The 22,089-nt window shown below is 43.1% G+C and overlaps 1 protein-coding gene across 3 annotated transcripts in view; it reads right to left on the reverse strand.

Moving 5' to 3' along the window:
• CFAP92 (cilia and flagella associated protein 92 (putative)) overlaps positions 1-22,089 on the reverse strand; it is a 336,768-nt gene that overhangs the window by 35,499 nt on the left and 279,180 nt on the right. For all 3 annotated transcript variants that reach the window (XM_085624842.1, XM_085624841.1, XM_085624843.1), the window contains one exon: positions 6,131-6,294. In XM_085624842.1, coding sequence (XP_085480968.1) covers positions 6,131-6,294 — 164 coding nt within the window. The remainder of the gene's footprint in view (positions 1-6,130; positions 6,295-22,089) is intronic.

The raw sequence follows: 22,089 nt of genomic DNA on the forward strand, positions 1-22,089 counted from the left end.
GCACTGCATTTCATGATCGCAACTTGCAACGGTAGGGTCAGTGACTCAAGGAGATCATTCACCAACTTGCCATTCTGAATTTTAGCTCCATGTGACGTCAGGAACCCACGCTCTTTCCACAGTCGTCCAAAATTATGAGCCACGCCAAATGCGTACTGGCTATCTGTGTATATATTAACTCTCATTCCTTCAGACAACACGCATGCTCTCGTGAGGGCAATTAATTCTGCTGCTTGGGCCGAATTATGTGGCACTCGTGCAGTTTCCACGACCGTGTGTAAAGTCGTGATAGCATATGCAGCAGTCGTGTCACCATTAGGGAGTTTGAAGCATGAACCATCCACCCATAAAGTACCATCACACTCAGTCAGGGGAGTATCTTTTAAATCTACTCTCCCTTTCGTCTCTTCTTCTGTTCTGAACAGACAATCATGTTGCTCAATCTCATCTGAATCTGCTGGAATTGGCAATAACGTAGCTGGATTCAGCGTATTACATCTTTTTATGTGTATATGATTCGCTAACAGTGTGAGTTCATACCCTGATAATCGCGCACTAGTCAAGTGTTGTGTCTTGGTCCTATTTAATAATGTGTCTACAGCGTGTGGGACCATAACGATCAATGTGTTGTCCATTACCAGACCAGCAGATTGTCGGATAGACATTGCTGCAGCAGCTGTCGCTCTCAGACAGCTTGGCAATGCCCTCGCTACAGGGTCCAAGGTGGATGAAAAATACGCGCATGGGCGCGGTCTGTCGCCAAAAGGCTGTGTTAACACTGACAACGCACATCCATCTTTCTCGTGAACATACAATGTAAAAGGCTTGCTATAGTCAGGAGTGCCCAACACAGGTGCTGAACACAATGCATTGCGCAATTCCACAAAACTTTTCTGGCACTCTTCAGACCATGGGATAGGATTCGGTGTGTCTTTGCATGTTAATGCTAATAAAGGTTTTGCCAACAAAGAAAAACTAGGAATCCAATGCCTACAGTATGAAGTAATGCCCAAGAAAGCACGCACTTCTCTCTGTGTTTTTGGCACACTCAACTGTGCAATGGCTTGAATTCTTTCTGGGGTCAGTTTCCTTCCCTCCTTCGATAAGAGATGATCTAAGTAGGTCACTTCTTGTCGACACTATTGCAGCTTAGAGAGAGACACTTTGTGATGAAAAGCGGATAAATGGCGCAACAATGACAATGTGGCTTCTTTACAGATCTTCTCAGTATCCGCGGCGATTAGTAGATCGTCCACGTACTGAATCAGGATAGCGCCACTAGGTAAGACAAGTGCATCAAGCTGCGCTTTCAAAGCTTGACTGTATATGGATGGACTCTCGCAGTAGCCCTGGGGAGCGCGTTTGAAGCGGAAGCTTCGGCCTCCCAGACTAAAACCAAAAATGTCTCTGCTCTCTTCTGCAATTGGGATACTAAAGAAAGCATTTTTTAAATCAATCACTGAAAACCATGCAGCAGAGGCTGGAATCATCGTTAACAAGGCAGTTATATCAGGGACAACCGGAAACTGTGGCACAACAATCTTATTAACCTCTCTAAGATCAATCACAAATCTGTAAACAGGTGGCTGTGAAGGGTCCGTTCGTTTTAAGACAGGTAAAATCGGACTATTGCAAACGTTGCCTCTTGTCTCTTCAATCACACCCTTATTAATCAAGTCGCCGACAATGTCTAACAATGCTTTCTGGCCTTCATTAGAGATTTTGTACTGGGGAATACGTGGCAGTCTGACATTAGTCTTTAAAGTCACCACGTATGGCGGTATCTCCAAGAGGCCCACGTCATTGGGACCAGTAGCCCAAAGGGCATCCGGAAGGGATGACAATTCAGGTGGCATTGTGTTTTTAGACAAGTACATTGGGGAAATCACTTTCTTGCCTAATGTAAGTTGTACTCCTGAAGGAGAACAGTACAGTGTAGCATGCAATCTTTTCAACAAATCTAATCCCAGCAAATTCTCACCACAACCTGTTGTCAGAATCAGGGGTGCTTTCAGCTCGCAAGGCCCAACAGAAAGTGACATGGGACTAGAAATCGGGTTCCTAACCGGGGCGCCAGAAAAACCTACTGAAACATTTATATCGCCAGACAAAGGTGCGCCAGGGAGTTTTGAATGCATGATTGAACTCTTTGCAGCACCAGTGTCTAGCAGAAAAGGCTCCGTTACATTTGCTGTAGTCACATCAACATACGGTCCACTCTGATCCACTGGCACTGAAACAACTCCCTCTCTCTGTCTATGGCTGTCCTAGTAATCACTACTTTCTGCATCACCGTCCTCCACATAATAATCATTATTGTAATACTGGGCCGTATTACTAGTCGCGTTAGCTTGCTGATCAAAGCTATTAATGGCGCTTTGGGGCGGAAGAGGACGCGCGTTCTGGGGAACACTTCCACGCCCTCTGCCTCTAGGAGCTTGCTGACCACCCCTACCTCTAGCGCCATACACATTACCGTTCCGTTGCATTAATTTAGGGCAACTATATTTATAATGACCTTCCTCTTTGCAGTATGAACATTGGTTGGGACCCACAGGGACACGTGGTTGATAATACCCATTCATTTGCTGATTGTTCTGAAATTGTTGGGGTTGGTGATAAACACCTTGGGGTTGCCTATAATTATTCTGACCTCCACGTGGTGGATAGGCCTGCTGTAAAAGGACCTTTGTCTTTAATTCCTTTGTTTTCTTCTCTGTCCTATCTTTCTCGTCTTTATCTCTATTTTCATAATACTGTGCAGTAGCCAGTATTTGCGCTGAGGAAGAAACAGCCCAAGAACTCTCTGAATCTTTCAACTTTTTACACAGGTCAGGAAGTAAATTCTGCACAAACTTATCCACAAATAACCGTTGGCCACCCTCAGTACTCATATCCTGCCCACTGTGGTCAATAAACGTTTCCTCAAACCTAGTAAAGAAGTCTGACACTGTCTCATCCTTCTTCTGTTTACACGCAGATAACTTGTCCCAATTTACGCGCATTGCAGGCATTAATGTCTTCATATATGTGATGATTCTACCAGGCAGTTCAGCTACTAAAGGCTCAGGTTTCGCGCCACCAGTTTGTCTAGTATCAGCAGCAATAATGTTAGCCCATGTATCCCCTAGTTCTGCATCGTGATCTGCATTACGTATTGACCCCCATAGAGGCTGTGGAACAACATTACCAAACAACATGTCTATGTCTGCCAAATTCATAACGCATGATCCTGCTGTTTGTGACAACTCTTTATAATAACCTGCTGGGTTTTTACGGGGATCGGGTAATGTCTGCTTAAGCGCTAACACCTCAGAGCGCTTCCATGGAACATGCACCCAAACACGTTGGAAATGCGCTGGCACAGCGGGGTTACCACCGGCAGCTGCGACTGCTTCCTTCCATACCGGGGGAACTTCTCTCATGGGGTATTGTCGCGCTTTTACCTTTTTCCCCACAAGGACATCTTGTTCAAACAATGACTGTTGACAATCATCATTCCTGAAGGACAATACAACTGCAACTGCTTTATCTATATCGCGGTCCACGATTATACCAGTTCCAAAATCAAACCTCACTCTACACAATTCCTGCGGGCTCGGATTTTTACCACTATCCTCCAATTCTTCAGAGAGAAATTCGCACATTTTCTCAAACACATATCTCTGTTTTGGGGCATCCCATTGATGGAAAACGCTGACAACTGATTCCACATCATACAATGAAGGGAAAACAATCCATCTACGCGCCATGCTGTCTATTACCTTTTTCTCATCAGGGTTAGGCAATTGACTACGCAATTGCTTACGCCGTAAACCAGGAGTCGCACCAGACGACTCAAAGAGAGGCGACATTAATGTAGTAACCACATTAGCTAAACGCTGTCGCGCTGAAGGAGAAGTTGAAGCGGAAACAGGGGGAAAAACAGAGGGAAGAAAAGAGGATGTAGAAACGGGTACTGGAGTGGTGCAAGGAAGAGTGTTAGGGGAGGCAGCTGCTGAATTAGGCAAAGTCGCAGGAAGTGCGGGGGCAGTTGGAAACACAACTGGCAACCCTTGAGAGGGTTGCGCTACAGGGATAAGAGCCGGCTGCAAAGCAGCTGGCGGTTGCGGCAAAGCTTGCGGCATATTGACTGGAGGAGGCATATTCACAAGCTGGGGAGGCGCCGTGGCATTTTGCGCATACGGGGGTGGCGAACTCAACAAATGCGACATCAAGGGATCTTTCTCCTTTTCTTCTAACTCATTCTGCTTAGAATGTGGTAAAGCTGGGTAACATTTGTCAATCCCTAACTTGCGCTGCCTGTGTAATTGCTCGCTCATCTGCTCCTCCTCATTGTCTTTAAATTGTACAGCTGCTTGCATTACTGTCATACCTTTTTCTCTCTTATTCTTTTTCGCTAGCTTAATTTCCTTTTGTTTGGCTTCCTTTCGCCATAAGCGGAAAGAGTCAAACATCGCCGGCCGGGCTTTCTTCTTAAACAATTTAATTTCCAAATTATCTAAAATATCGGTATCAAAACTACCATTTTGGGGCCATTTTAAAACACCGTCTTTTCTGGTGTAGTGGATCCATACTTCGTTATATGCAATGGGGCCTACGCCATGTTTTACATAGAGCTCATAAGTTGGAGTTCCAACCGGAGGAACCGGGCATGATTCTTCCAGCTGGAAATCTCTTCCACAACCCAAACAAAATATTCTACCAAATATTCTAGAACCAGGCATCTTCGCTCACTAGTCTAGATCCAAACGTCAAAGGATTATCGATTACGATATTCTCGTGAATACACGAGTCCTCTGGCTTTGGGGTTTGCAAACACCAAATCACCTATTACCAAATCAAACCAAACGATCCCGAAGGATACCAAAACAAATGGGAGACGCTCCACGTATACTTAACTGAATATTGCTAATCGATGGCGTCACCAGAAGACTCTCTCGATTGTTTCGCTCTCTCAAACTCGTCAAGGGTCCAAAACAGGTCGATTAATCAGGGCAGCAGTCCTTCGTAGCCGTCGGGACGCGGAGAACCTCGCAGAAAAGACTTTCGGACCACGTCGACATGCAGGGGTCGATGAAGTGGCGGCCTTCCTCCAGAATTTCCACACGAAGCTCCTCACGAACCTCTGGCTTGGACTGGTACCGCTGAAATCGTCCCGAGTTGGGCGCCAAACTGAAGTACTGGGTAATTTAGACCCAGCGGTGCAGGGACACACACCCTATGACTTCTGGGTTCACCCTGTTCCGGACCTACAGAAACACAGAGTCTTCTGGGTGAAGTCAAAGAATCGTTTATTGGCTGCAGACCAATGACAGGTATCCTAGAAGTACAACAGCGTGTATGTTCTCAGGAGACTGCTGAAAATCATAGGAATGGACTTCATCTTAAATACCCTTTTTCCTGCCTCAAGCATACATTCCTAGGTTTTATGATACGGCAATATGCAAGTGTACATTACAAAGAAAAGGCAGAGTCATGATGACCATCCCACATTCCAGTTCGGCCAGCCCACAATGATTTACACAACAAGGTTCAGATCCCACATTACATGTAAACAGATCCCCCCAATAAACATGAGCATCTCCTGTTTTGGGAACCAAGTCATAAAGCAGGAACAGCCAGGTGCGAAAGAGATTAGCCAGGGGCTTGTGTAGAATGAAAGGGTTTTATGACGGGTCAAGCCCTGATGCTAATCACAGGTGGAGAGAGGAAGGGGAGCTCGTGAGACCAGTTTGACCCGGGGCAGCAGAGCCAGCTGCCCAGGTCACAGAGAAGTCAGAGAAGAAGCCCATGTACTGTGAGGCCCGTATTTGCTCCATTATAGCCTATGTGAGGGCAATGACAAGATGGCCACTGCTTCCAAAATGGAACCCGCGTAGTGCAGCAGAATAACGTGTACACAGTGCATTCATAGCTAGAACGATAAGTAAAGCACTCGTACATGCCGCATTTACCATTTGCGGTTCGCTAATACCAAGATAGACAGGGGTAGGGCCCTGTTCCCTACGTGGTCCCGAATATTAAAGTACGACATTCCCCATATAGCAACATTTCAATAGATAAAAAATCCACCTAGGAAACAGTATTTATTAAAATATTGATTTCACTTGTAGAAGTAGAAACTTACTTGAAGGTTTTTCCTCTGAGTTCATCAAACTTAGTATGTTCCATGTCATGCAGAGGGATCATATTTGTTTTCCATTTCAAGCTGTGGTGGGTCAGAGCGCCTGGAATAAATCCACAATTAGTGGGCTCTTCTGTATCCCCCAAAACTGCAAGAGCTGGAATGGGCTGAAAAAGAAAAGTAAAGTTAAAAAAATTGCATAAATAAAAATAAGTAGTAACGCTTTGATTCAGTTTTTTCTTGTTTTGACATACGTACTCTATAAAATAAACACTATGGGCCCGATTCACAAAGGTAAACACAGGCGAGAGTCTAACTTAATGACTTTTGTTATTCACAAAGGGCATTTACGAGTAGTAAAGTTAGACTTTTGTCTATGTTTTGGTCTTAGTTAAACTTAAGGCCAAAACTTAAGTTTAACTGAGACAAAAGTCTAACTTTACTACTTGTAAATGCCCTTTGTGAATACCAAAAGTTGGAAAGTTAGGCTTTCGTCTCAGTTTACCTTTGTGAATCGGGCCCTATGTGTGTAGATTGAGGTGGGCAGAAACCAAGAACTGTTATATAAAGTGTGAGGTTTGAAAATATGTTTCTGCATGTTATGACACAGCAAATAAAACCTTGATATTTTACAGTAAGATTTTTTAATAATCGGAGCCGGCAGAATAATACCTGTTACATTAACCTTTTAACCAGAATGGGGAGGTTGGGCAGATATTGTATGCCACTATACAGTGGATATAAAGCTGCAAAGCTATTGTTACATGTGAGTAGCTTTCTTTGTTCCCAGTGTTAATGTGTGACAGGTCTGTATGCTATGCATAGAGTGCTAAGTTTCACAACTACTAAAGTCAGACTATACTCCTACCTGATTGCATAGGCTCAGACGTTTTACAATCCTCTTAGCTACTGTTGCTCTTAAAATAGATTTGCTCTTCAGAGACTGTTCAAGCACAACAAGATCACTTTTGATTTTCTGTCTTTTCAACAAATTACACCAATGCTCTTTTTGGGCCAGGTTCTTAAAGGAATATGTGCACTAACTTTCGACTTGGAGTTCTAAACAAATTATCATGGTAAACTCATATACCTGAGTTACATAAACATGAATGTAAGTGTTTTACCCTTGCAAATGGGATACACCAATACGGACATTACACCTCAATTGCGGGCATTCACCAACAATTTGCAGATAGATTCTAGTTTAAAAATGCATGCAAATTTACTATTGGCAAGAACAAGGTGAGTGCTTTCCTCTGGTGTGAACTGGGGGGTACAGCAAGGGATTTCTTCTTGGTAAAAAATGTTTTCCCAGTGGTAAAGAAAAATAAGTTATACACTCAAATGAAATGTTGCCTACATTTTAAACATGTTGAGCTGCACACCTGCTAAAATTCTGTCTGCACAAATATTTATGCATCAGTACTCAAAGAAATCTATGGATGTTAAAAGTCACAGACTACTACTAGAATTATTTGAGAATTCCAAAACAATCTATGTAAAACCACCCAAAATGACATTTCCAGCATTTTATTTAAATGCAAGACTCATAACTCTCATATTTACGGTGTGCAGAATCATTTCTGCAGGATATTGAGGGTTATTGATAAAAATAGGCAACAGCATAGATTGACCCTTGGAAAGAAGTGAAATCTAGCAAACGTTTAGGCTTTGTTTCCAAGGTTCTTATGACAATATTATTCTCGCTCGACTTCAAGAATAATTCTTCTATGGATAACACCTGTAATTCATTGAGCCTCTTTAGAGACATGATTTCAACCAAAAAAGGCAATTTTCCACTTTCATCTTTCAGTTCCCTGTTCAGACAGAGACTTGAAGATTGCTCATTTGCCTGATGAGCACCACCTTAGCCACTATCTAGGTATAATTTTTTTATTGTGTGATTTACAGGGATTTTAAAATATTTCTGTTAATTCTGTATTTTAATGGAAGGATTTAATAATAGCTAGCCTGCAAAATGTTTGTATTACAATTTTCTTTTATGTCACATGGTGTTGTGATATCCCTTTTAGTAAAGACCATATAGTAAATCATTTTCACTTGCTTGCAAAACAAATTCTAATTGCTTTCATTAGGCCTTCTTAAAAATGTGCATATTGTTTTTTGGTTCCTACTAATCTAGTAGGACTGTGTATTCAAAGCAACACAACACAACTTCATAGTACATAGACCGAGTCTTCTAATATAATCAGTAAATGTTGGTCTATCTGTCTAGCTCACAGTACCGCATCCAAACTGTTAAACCTCCAGAGTTATGGATGTTGTCAGTAACCTAGAACATGACTCTCAGATTCCCAAGGAAATCATGGAAACAAATGTAACCCTTATGTTTGTCACTAAGCTCTAATCTTTGCAAATAAAACATGAACTGCGATTGTAAGAAATATGAGACATATTATTGCAATAAGCATTATTAGAATAGTGAAGAATACAAACTATTCAATAATGATAATTGTTCATAACATTACCAGCGTTACTAGTAGTACTGATGTAACTCCTATCTATTGCGGACCTCTATGCTATAGAGAGCATATCGGGAGTCATCTCTTGTATAAATACAAAATCGAAAAGATACCTTGGTGTTCATTTTTCGGCACAAATTACTGATTTATATGATTTGAATTTCGCCCCATTTTTACGAAAAGTCCAGGATTTATTCCTTCGATGGAATTCTCTTCCATTAACAATATTGGGTAGGGCCACATTGATTAAAATGTCTGTTCTTCTGCTATTTAATTTTCTTTTCTCTACGATTCCCTGCGTCTTAATGACCTCTTTTTTTACCAAAATAGAGTCTATGTTTCCATTTTTTCTGTGGGGAAAGAAGGTATCCCGAATTGCACTTAGCACTTTATATGAGGAGCTGAATAATGGCGGATTAGCTCTCCCAAATTTGAGGGATTACTATTTTGCATATTTTGCACAGTATATGTCTAGATTAAAGGCGGAATTGCAATCGGGTCTTTTTATTAATTAGTTTATTAACTTAATTTGTAAAGAAAAAACAGATCCACTGCCCATTAACAATTGTTAAATCTCCTAAATTGGTACGGTATAAGTGCATACAGTGTTTTTTCCATAAACGCCTGGCTTTTTATAAAATATATTCTATCCCTGCAATTAACTCCTCAACTCCGTTATCTGGCCCTATTTTAGTATCTGGGATTAGAGAATCATCAGTAATTACATAAAAATGGGCCAAGGCTGGATTTGGGAAAATTTCAGATTTTTTAAGGAATGATAAATGGCTGAACATAGTTGAAATGTCTTATTTAATTCCAAATGACTTCCTTCTCCTTGGGTCATATAATATTTTTAGTAAGTTCTTGAGTAAACTTGATTTGGTTCAGATCATCGAACGGAAACGTTTAGTATATGATCGATTAGAAGATATGGCATTTAAGAAACCTGGGGAATGGAAAAAGTGTTTAGACTCAATTAAGGGTATCGAACTGGAGGGGAAGGCCATAACGAAATGTGCTATATATGAGGAGGTGGAAATTACAGCGAGTATGTGGTCGGCAGTTAATATTATCAATTTTAGCACATTAAGGGGAGCTAATTGGCGAAGGATGTTGTTTTTTTGTAAATGGCTACTTTATTGAACTCCACTTTTTCTATCTAAGATTTATTCTAACCAATCAGCGCAGTGCTTTCGTTGCCTTAACCATCCTTCAGCCAATTGGGTACATATCATATTACAATGCCCTTTGATTCAGAGGTTCTGGAATGACATTTTTCACTATCTGGAACTCGAATGTGGTATTTCAATAGGTTTGAATACTTGGCTAATAGTACTTGGCTATGACCCAGACCTTCTTCTTTCAGACAAACTGATCAAATTATTATATATTGCAATGGCTGTCGCCAGATCACTTCTGCTTCAGAGATGGTGATCAGATCTAATACCATCTATATATGAATGGGTCCGAAAAATGAAGCAAGTAAATAAAGTGAACGGGCCTATGCATTGAGAATTGGTGGACTTAAGAAGTTTGAGAGGGTTTGGGCAGACTATTTTGATTAAGATCTAAAAATTCAGCTTATCTTTTTAGAGGTATTCCCAGTATGTTTTATTTCTATGCATTGTAATACCAATATTTTATTCTATTCTATGACATTTGATATTTTCTTGTAACCTAGCTATACCATTGAATATAGGATGAATTAGTATTTTGCACATACTCGCTGATTTTTATGTCTATGCTTAAAGTATCTAAGGTTTAATCAATTGTTTAGCTTGTATCAATGAGATATTACGCTTCTTAATTTTTTATTTTTTACTTTATTTTTTAATACTGGTTAAATGTTTATATTGTCTATCTTTATGGATTTTAGGATTTATTCCCTTCCAGCAAATCGGTGTTATTCTACAATTCTGTGTCATTTTTTACATATTTAATGAGATTTTATGGATGTATTTATGGATAAACAATTTTTTGTTATATGGATTTAAAAAAATAAACAAAAAGGGAGTCCAATCTGCACGGTCTGTTGGAATGACCTAACCCCATACCTTGATAGTGTATGTAAGGAAACCAAGATTACTGCATCCATAGATGCACCTACGAGGGTACAGCTATCTTTTTCTTCAGGATGAAGGTCAGGGGCAGTAGGCCTGCATCTCAGCAGAGTTCCATGATGACTTTGGGCATAAGTGAACATCTCAAAGAGTTCTGAATGGTTGCTGTTTAAATAATAAACAGCAGGTTAATCAAAGTGAGTTAAAGGTGTAGGACAGTGTTTTAATTAGACTGAATCTGAAGAGTCGTTTCTTTGCGAGCCCAGAAACTATAAAACATGCCTCATGTTCTGAATTTGTGCAACCCTGGAACTAACTGTGCAGACTACCGGGCGTAAACTATATAGAGAAATATTTACAAAGCACCATCAGAGAATTAGGCTATGTTAACATGAAAACTAAAATGGAAGCTAAATGCAATTGGCATAACAAAATAAACACTCTATTGTAAAATTCATTCAAAAAGTACAAAGGCCCTGTAAAGAATATCCAAATGCATGAGTCCATGAAGGACTGTTCTTTACTTCATATCAAAATTCTTAACAGTACAATATGATAAGAGCCAACATATTTTGCTCCCACAACAAAAAGAGCTTCTTCAGTGTTAAAAATCATTGTATGGCAAAGTGTAGCCACACGGGCCTATACAGTGATGGTCCAGGTTCTGGTCACCATCGTACATGTAGCTGTAACATATCAGCCAGTCACACAAACATTACGTGTGTTATGCCATAAGTGTAATGGGTGGGTTTGCTGTACCAGCAACAAGAGTCTACAAGAAGTTCCATTATTTTTTGCCCAGAATAGCAAAATGCATTGGCTATTAACATATTGTACTGAGAAGAATTTTGATGCGAAATAAAGAAAAAACTTTCATAGATTTGGATTTTTCTTTGCAGAACCTTTGGACTCTTTAAATGAACTTTACGGCAGTGTTTACATTGACTATTGCTGCCTCTCCCGATCACCTTTCATTGCATTTTTGGGTTATTTGCAACCGACTCAAGCAGGTGGGCAATAATTAAAGAAAAAGAGGAATATTTTTTGGAAAGTGTGGTTGAACAGGGTATGGTCGCTCATTTTTGTTTGTTAAAAATGTGCATGCATTCCGTTCTTTATCTTATGGACCACCTGCAGCTTTGTAGGTTCTGGTGGAAAGGCACAGACAAATGGGCCGACCATTACTAAGAATTTTATTTCCTGTAAGTGTTTGTATGCATAACATCATAGTCCATATAAATCCCAGACTGTTTAGTGCCTAACTGCGTTCAAACCTGCTAGCTGATGTTCTGTAATATAACCTCTCATACCAAACAGCGGTCCATGTATTGAATGCAAGAAAACTCTCATGAGATGTGCTGCTAACACAGATAATAGTCATGTCTTCTCTGAACAGTGTTGAGAAGCATTCAATGCATTGGTATGTGAAACTTCATGACCCTGAGATTTAAATTATTTGTAATGAAGTCGCTGCCTTAAAGCAAGTGTTAGGTGTCCTGCAAGGGTATCCCTCAGAATTTCTAACCCACATATTCATTGATCTCAAGATGAATATTGGTTTAAAAATCGATGCCTTTCTTCAGAATTGAGAGTTATGTTGAATATGCCCCATGTTGTCTCTGTGCATTGATATATCCTCTATTGCATGTATTCCAGAAGTGCTTCCAACACTGCTTGTGAAGAAAGTAGCCTTGCATCCTGTGCATGACAAAAAAAATCAAATTGCATTCTCTCAGGCTTGTATATTGTGCAGGAATCTGAGGCTGATTTTCACATCTGGTCATATCACAAAATCTATAAATCTGTGCAAACTCCAATGCCATGCTTTAGTATCATTTGAAAGTCTAACAAATCAAAACTTTTGAAGCCTGGTTGAAACACACTCTAAATACCATACTACTGCATTATAATCTAATGTCAACAGACTTTTTGATAGGAATGTCATCACTTATCCAGCTGGTGAATGATAATAATACTAATACTTTTTTGTTATACGGCACTTCATACCGAACTTCTGCAGGTTCTGTTTCAACTCTTTGTATTGGTTTAACAACAACACTCATCCAGAGTGATTCACTATAAAAATGCAAAACAATTTCACCACTAAGTTTATTTAAACTTTCTTGGGACCGCCAGATCTTGGCATTTGGAAGATTTAAGATATCTGTTCCAGGCACTAAGTGTGTCATATGACCACCAACAATTACATCTGATTGATTGATGGTGTTGCCACAGATGGGGAGAGAGTACACATCCTTTATAGGACTATTTCGGTTTGGCCAATAAGAAAGCCAATTGTAAGAACTACCATGCACTATTCTTCGTACTAGCCTTATGCACCAGATCAAAACAAAATTCAGTAACGGGCAGTTCAATTGCCTTTTGGTAGCGTCCTTTGTTTTCGATACACATCTGCCTAGAACCTCGCAAGCTCCACTCATTACTAAATGAAAAGAATGAGCCCTCCTCATTCAGGCATGAAGGGCAGTTGCCAGGTAGCCTTCCAGCCAGATAAACAAAGTTGCTTGCCCATGTCATACGCATTTAGTGCTATTTAGTGATAGTCTACATTGCGATTCCTAATGCCCCATTGGTTATGTCTCTGGCAACACAAAACCAAAGCAGTCTCCATTCCCATTGAGAAGAATGTGGAAGAAAGGAGGCAACTTCGACTCATGCCTCTGGACATGGTGATGAAATAGGGCAGCATCAACATAACCAACAGGGTGGTAATATAGGACATTGATCCAAGATCTCATGCAGGGACCACAGCCCATAGGTTCTAGTATTTTGTGTAGTCACCTCTGGGTGAGGGAATCAAAAGCTGCTTCTTGTTTCCTCTAAGCTTTAAGGGGAATGAGTAGAGGAGTGTACTGTCTCCTCAAAGCACATAACCAGACTGATCAAGGTGAACCATGCCAGAGGGCAGAGAAGGGTCCTCTGAGCGGCATAGCAGAAAAAGCCTAGGATTGTATTCAGAGTCCATAGAATGGCCCAGAGGCCATCAAGCACTACATGAGTAAAAGCAGATCGATGGAGGGGTCAGGCTGATGCACAGCAGTCTAACACAAATGTAGGTTGCAGGTCACACTTGATCCCTATAATTTGGCCACATCACTACGGGGTGGGGGGGCATACTTAAAAGCTTTTTCCACAATTTCCTCAGAAGGAAAGATGCATTCTGGTACCTGTAGTTTATGAGTTTTCTTCCATGTCAGTACTTGAAAGTGTGGACCCTATACTCAAAGACATTACAGACACCATTACCAGTGCCGGGCATTCTTGTTAAATGCCTTCTGTGTGCTATAGTCTCAGTTTGCTTCTACTGAGACAATTACACTAACACACCCTGAAAGCAATAATTTTTTGTTTAAACGTCCAACACTGGAAACTGCGGGGCATATTCTCAAGAACGTGTGATAACCATCGCTAAATTAGCTTAACGCAACTCCACACGTCGCAGTCTATTGCGACAAAATAACACCGTGTTAACGTAGTATTCCCAACCCGGCGGCACCATGCGATAGTAGCAGGATAACGCGCCAAATGACCGCCTAAAAATTAACGCAACGCAGAAAAAATGCGAAACACAAACGCGTAAAAACCTGCGATGCCCTAAATCGTGATACAAAAATCAGCGACAACCGGCGACAGGCCTGCAATTTCCACGCGTCATGTGGGAAAATGCACTATAAAAGCACAAAAAAAAAAACACCGAAACCAAATCAAACTGAGTAGCACCATGGATGCACCCGGACCGAGTGCAGAGGACAACCCGAACCCCACAAGCCCAACGGAGGACCAGACAGGAACCCCGTGCTCGGGGAAGGGCAAGGAGAATTGGAAGACGGGGTTCAGTCCGCAGGAAGACCGGATAATCGTCATGGAGGTGATAGAACACTACCAACAACTGTTCGTCACCTCCACTGCGTCATTGGCAACACAAACTGAAAAATGGCAGTCCATCGTCACCAACGTGAATGCAGTTGGAGTGTCGAGGAGGTCAATGGAGGAGGTCAAGAGGCGCTGGCATGAAGTGCACAGCTAAACCAAGGAGAAACTCGCTGCCAACAGGAAGGCAGCAAAGGCGACTGGAGGTGGGAGTCCTGCACCACAGGAGCTGGATGAGCTGGAGGAAATGGTGGCCACAGTCATCACTGTGGAGACGGTGCAAGGAGTTGGTGGTCTGGACACAGCTTGATATAACCTGACCCAACAACAAAAGGGTGAGTAACGACCAGGGACTGGGGGGACGGAGGGAGATGGGCACAATGTCACACATGCACAATCATGTGCAGCACACTCACAATGAGTGTGGAAATTGTCCCTGATACCCTTGGTAGACTGCAGCACACATAGAAACAACAAGTAGGCCCCCGTCCATATCACCAATGCCACAACCTACCCATGCAAATGTGCTGAATCCAGAAAAGCAGCGGCTCTGTGAGCCACACTGTCAATGCAAGTGACACTGCATGACAGATAGCATGGCTGCAGTCACAATACATGACATGGTGCACGAGACGACATTGAGGTGGCTGAGTGTGGACCACATCCGTAAAGGAGCAGGTCACACTCTGACACATCCACGTGCACCTACAACCCATGACGTCAAAAACACCTCTGCAGACAAACAATGCACAAGAGTACACAATTTGTCCAAGAGCACAAAAGACCCAAATCGCAAACATCCCAGCACCCGAAAAGCACACAAATCAAAGACACACCGACTCAAATGGATAAGGGGCCGCCAAATCGGAGCTGCAGGGGCGACTCGCCAACAATGCAGCACACACACATAGCAATCACAGTACATCAACATTGACGACAATGTGGGACAAAGTGCAACCCTTACACCACATGACAGAGGACACAACTGGTGCCGCTCATGCGTTGAAAAATCTGGCCAAAAAAACCTGCTTTGTATGACACAATGTATATTATCATGCAGTCTGAATGGGAACATCTACAATGTGTCAACATACATGGAACACACCCTGCATCTCCCCTTTACATTGCAGAGGGACAATCAACACCTCCTGCAGAACAGACCACAGATCTCTACAGTGATGATGAAGAGGACGCCCTGCACATTTGCTCAGACACCCTCCAACGGCTAATGGACAGCCTCCGCACCCCACCCCCAGGAGCAGGGCAGCCCAGCTGCATCGCGGTGACCCCACACCCTACACAGATCACACAGAAGGAAGCATACACCACCACGCCTGGTTCCCAGGACACCCACGACCAACACATGGAATTCCAACGCCGTGTGCTAGGGTGCCAGAAGAAGATGGCTGATCAGCTGCGGGTGGGGTTCGACCTCATGGCAGCCAAACTCGATGCCATACATGGGTGTCTGAGTCAGGGACCACTTACAGTCCCTATCGGACACCCACTGTCTACACCATGCTCACCAACAATCCTTGGCTGACCTCACTGGGGCCATTACTCGGATTCAAGAACTGTCTAGTCAGACAGGCTCCAGCGATGACAGCACAGAGTTGGCACAGATGTGAGAGGACAATGGAGACCGTGGAGCTGATGCAGCCTGGAAGTATGGCTGCCACGGCTGAACACCAGCGAGATGTAGCTGGGATCTTACATGCCTTGCAGATCCTCATCTTGCCATTGCTGCCACTGTGCCTGTACCAGAGGAGTGCTGCAGGAACCTCGACACACACATCTCTGCCCCTTGACATGTCATTGGCACACAGTTATGCAGCCCTATCACCTTCACACCCTGATGTGTCAGTGGCACACAGTGATGCAGCCATCACACCACCACACATACCTGACACACCGGACACAGAAGACGCCTCAGAGGAGTATGATGTGTAGAGTAAGGACTGTGTGAGGAAGGAGGTAGTGGCATCCGTCCCCGCCACATGGCCTGTCCCTGCCTGGTTCAGCCCTATGCATCATGCCCTGGAACAACACCTCCCACTGTCCCCCGAAACACTCTGCGACATTCACCTGGACCCCGAAATGGCCTGCCATATCTGCTCTGGTACTAATGACACAGCAATCCAGCTGCGGACTGAACTCTTCCTCTTCAGATTAACTTTGCATTCCCCCAAGGACTTTGGTTGGCCCACCACTGGACATCCATGTTATGTGGGCTTGAAATGGCAATGTAGTGCTCTAGCTCCGACACTCCTCAGAATGTGAATAAAACATTCCAAATCACACAGATGTGTCATGTCTATGTTCACTCACGTATAAAAGTGTGGATGAATGTAGAGACATTGATTGCACAAAAAGGTACACCCTGCTAAATGTCATTAATGCGCATGTTTGACCTTGACCCATATGGCCAATTAGATGACTGTGAAGGTGTGAACTAGCTGTGGCCTCATTACACATGAACAACAATCTTGTTACTCCCCAACGTAGCCCCACGTCCATGTATTAAATAGGGCTGTGTGTAGAAATGTCTAAATCGGTAGCAGTCCTGAAGTGGTGTTCCCCATCACATGACAACAGTACGTCTCTTTGCATACCTACTCACACACACCTGTGTTGTCTGTTTTGATGGATAACCTTGATATACATGGCAAGAAGTTGGACACCATTGCTGGAGACACGTAAGAGCACAGGTCTGCCAGCAACTATCCCAACCTCAAAGTCTGGCTCACAGAGGTGGAGCTGTCAATAGGGACTCACCCCCAAATTACAAGCGTCAGTTAATCCCTCCCTGTGTACGGACAATGCTCATGGAGGCACACGATTCGTTATCATAATCAACACTCATCACAGTTGTACACTAGTGAAGTTGCGTAGACTTTGTTATCATGTGAGTGGCAAAGCAAGGGCCACAACATGCAGACCAATGCTTAAGACACTTACAGGCAGCTTAGGGACATGTCGAGGTGCAAGAAATGGGGTGGCAAAAATTAACACAAATCATTACGGATGTCAACGGTCTCAGCCCACCTTGCCTTGCTGGACGAGTCATGTGATGTTTGGCGTCTGTTCATTGCCCTGTGTCAGGGGACACGACTCACAGCCCATGGGGTCTGCATAGTGCTGTACCACCGGACTGCGCCGACTGTGTTTTCTGCTGACAGTGAGCAGGTGAAAGGGTACTACAAGGTCACATGCCGTACTACATTGCCATGTGTGTACTCTCCCCCCAGCAGTTTCTCCGATTTTGGAACATTGCCAAACGATGCTCTGCAGCCCCGTCCATGGGACTGCATCAGCTTGAACAGGTGTGTGTACACACGCGTAGGTCCACGCACATGCATTCTGAGTCCAGGCGAAGGCAGACATGTCCACTGTTGTGGTGGGATTTGTGGCCATTCCTCCAAGATGCTACAAGGTGTGGGGACCTGTGCTGTGGGTCACTGCACACAAGGAGGTGTGCAATCTTCCATGCCCAACTGCCTGCACATACGCCAAAGATCAGGGCATCCCATGCACGAGTATCACAGTTGCACTCCTGTTCGTGGGCCAACAGGGGGCGCACACACAATTCATAATCCAGTTCAGCTACCGTTGTGTTGGATAGGCAGACATCCATGGGCCACTCGAATGTGCATGATCGACAGTGGAACCAGGGCTGGACTCAGGTGACGTACGCAAGACGGAAAGTCACACGGTAACTGATGCGCAACACTGCCAGTGGCAGTGATCCCAACAGATGCAGCATTTGTGCACGGTACAGTTCCACGTGACAGCGGTTGTGCATGTGCCTGGGATTGCCAGCCACTGCCTTTGTTGATCGCGTAGCACCGGCACTCTTCTGACAGGCGGCAGTTATGTGGATGATATGCCACTTCTCGGAGCAATGCGTTGTATTTGTGTGCAACATTTGGATGTATGGGTTGTTTTTTACTTATGTGTCAAGGGCATGCCATGCAGATGTATCTCAAGCAGGGACAAGTGTGTGTGGGGTGTGGACACATTAGTCTTTCATTTGCGCAGTTTGTGGTGTGGGAGTCGTCAAGATCTGGTATGGTATCTCTCACAGCCGCATTCAAGACCAAGATCAGGGGCTCAGATGTCCTTCCGCCTTTTGTATTGAGACAAAGGACCTTTCATACCTAATGTTAGTCTGACTACTGCTTACATTTTTTAAATGTGATGTGGCCTTCGAGTTGCAATTGATGCCAGGCCTTTGACTTAGTGTGCACCACCAGGGATACACACACAACAGTTGGCATGTATGAGCCAAGAACCCGATTGGCCTTGCGCTCCTTGTACAATCTCTCTCTTTCACTCTCTTTATCTCTCTTTTTCTCTCTTTCTCTCTCTCTTTCTCTCTCCCTTTCCCTCTCTTTCTCTTACTCTCTCTATCTCTATTTCTCTCACTTTCGCTCGCTCTCTCTGTCCTTTAATGAGCGCATGACACACCTTCTTATCTAGGATTTTGTTTTGCAGGCTGTGACTTACAGATTGTCCTGGGAGGACCCGCCATGACTCTTCAAAGTGGTTGTTTCGTGTTTCTTCTGAATGAGACGAAATATTTGGAAATTTAAGATGAATGTATGATTCTCACTTTTCTGACCACACATGTATGTTAGGTGTTGGTAATTGTGCGACATCATGCACATTGTTTTGTTCATGATTTCGTAACATTGATGTGACATATATTTGCCCGGGGGTCGGTGGGGGGTGCCCGGAGTGAGGCCCAAGGGGGGGGGGGGGTTATGGGGTTGGTGGCGGTGGGTGTTGTTGCCCTCTTGGGGTTCCGGGATGCATAGTCAGTGGCTCCATGGCATCTGTTGTTCTTCCGGTGTGGCTCTGGGCTGGGCTCCATTTGATGGTGCAGGTTGTCGTCCGACTTTGCACCAGGTCAGAGCAGGTGTTAGATTCCTGCTGCTAATGCGCCTTATCGCATGTTTTGAGATCTTATCGCTGATCAGGCTGGCCGTTGAGAATGTTGCGGAGTGGTGTTGTCGCGGCTTTTTGCTCGGGAACGTCTACTTTGCACCTCATTAGCGATAGTTGCAGGGCTCATCAGTGGTGATGTTTTTGGCAGCTGCTATCGCAGGCAAACTGGTGATATCTGCTGTTTGCACCAGCTTGTGAATGGGGCGATACATTTATCGTGACTTTGGCTGCGATAAAGTGCCGATAACTCGGCAATAAGTCCTTGAGAATATGCCCCTGCGTCTATGATGAAATGGAGGTGCATAACAATGGAACTGAGAGAGCATCTTCATTGGTTATATTGGGCTCTCTAAGACTTAAAAAACAGGTGAAAGAATAATACAGTATTGGTAGAACAGAAAAAAGTGCCACAAACAAGGTGGATGACTGAGACCACTGCCTGCTCTTAAAAAAATTAAACTGAGACGTTTAATTTTGTTTTTGAAACGCATCCTGTTTTCCTATAAGGAAAACAGGTAGCAATTACAAAAAAAAAGTTGCTTTATTTAAAAGCAAAAACAGCCATGGTAGTTTGCTGTCCCCAGCTGGCCACCATCCCTGGGTTTTTAGCGATTGCCAATGGGTGGTGAATTGTGACCTACCTCATGAATATTAACAATGAAGTTCAATTGTGACCCCATTAGGAATCTCTAAATGTGTAAAGGACACATTCGTGCATAAGGGCTTGCGATTTCCAAATTGCGAATCGCAAAAATTCGCTATTAGGAACTCGCAAAGTAAAACCTACATAAATGTGACCCTTCGGTGCTAAACCCAACAAATTGAACAAAACACACAAACAAATGAAATAAAGAAAGGCCTAGATTTACTCAGGTTTGTACAGGCATTCATGTGATGCTGTGCAATGTTCTGCTGCACCCATGCTGCTTTTAGTGGTAAGTAAATGGACATAATGATTTGCTTCACATTGCACCATGCAAACACACGTACAAAAATGTTGCAAAAATATCCCAGAAATCTTAAACATGTTTAACATTTTCAAAGTACTCTCCAGACCACATAGTGAAATTAAAACAATACCATAAAAAAGCCAACAGCACTGTGATAATCTCTATTTTTTTTCGCATGGAGGGCCAAAGGTACGAAGCACTTTACTGGTTGCAAACGGCCCATCTGGCTTTTTTCGAAAGGAAAAATGCATTTTGCCATGTACAAAAGGCAAAAGGCGACTCTAATTTGTGCGTCCCTTCCTAACACCGAATAGCACTGTGTAATAATGAAGCATCAATCAGGTAGCCAGGTAACGTAGAACAGGTTGTATATTTATTAGGCAGGTTACAGGATCAAATATGATGGTAGATCTCAAGTAAAGCCTCAAGTAAATCATCAGTAGAGCCCAGGTAAAACCCTCTGTGAAGCCCTCTGTGAAAACCCCACCAGGAGCAGCCTCCCTGCTGCTCAGCCCATCTCTTCCAACTGCCAACTCCACCAGTCCCTCACACCCAACATTCTAAGTGACATCAATCATGGCTGAGCAGCAAGGGACAGAATAGTAATAAGGAAGATGCACACAACACAACAGGTTATAACACACTGGTATGCAAGAATGTTTTGCGACCGGGAATGCGGTCGAAAACATTTGCAGTTACCATCAACTTCTAGCTGATGGTAACCCATTCGCAAACGGGAAGAGGTCCACAAGGGACCCCTTCCCCTTTGTGAATGTGGGTGCCAACATTTTTTAATAGCAGGTAGTGGTCCCATGGACTATTGCCTACTCTTAAAAAATGAAAAGGTAGCTTTTGATTTTTATTTTTGAAATGTATCCCGAAGGGCTGCAATATAAAAACAAATATTGTTTTAAATAAAAAGCAATCACAGATATGGTGGTCTGCTGACCCAAACAGCCCACCATCCCTGTGATTGTAGCCAAGCACAATAGGTCGCAAATTGCAACCTGCCTCATGAATATTGATGAGGCAGGTCCATTTGCGATCCACTGCAAATTGCTAACAGTGTCTAACACACTGTTGTAAATTGCAGTTTGCGATTTCCTAATAGCAAATGCCTAAAATTCATTATTAGGAAATTGCAAACATGCCATTTCGTACATCTTGCCACAAACATCACAGGATTCTATGAATTCACTGTGTGCAAATACTTGATGATCGTTTGATATTATTCTAATCAAATAATACAAACCTGCGAATCTATCATGCCTTAAATAGAGCCCACATTGCATGTTGTCTTGTATTAGGTCATTTTTAACCAAATCTAGCAGCTGACGTCACAAATCTCATCAAGGCATCCCTCGTACAGACTTGTCCCAAGCCCTTGAAACCATGAAGATGTGACCCACTTATATATAAAACACGACATTGACTCCATTAGCCAATATAAAACTTAGCAAATCCCAGGAAAATATTATAAAGATAGGCAATAACAAGAACATTTAGAGCAAAATCACATTCTTCGTGATAAGCAGTGAAGATTTTCGGATTGATGAGGTGGACAGAAACTACTCTGGCACACCGGAGAAAGGACCTTCTCGGTGTCCTGGATGAAGGCAAGTAAGTCATCC

The sequence above is a fragment of the Triturus cristatus genome, chromosome 9 (assembly GCF_964204655.1).
Source record: "Triturus cristatus chromosome 9, aTriCri1.1, whole genome shotgun sequence".
NCBI lineage: Eukaryota > Metazoa > Chordata > Amphibia > Caudata > Salamandridae > Triturus > Triturus cristatus.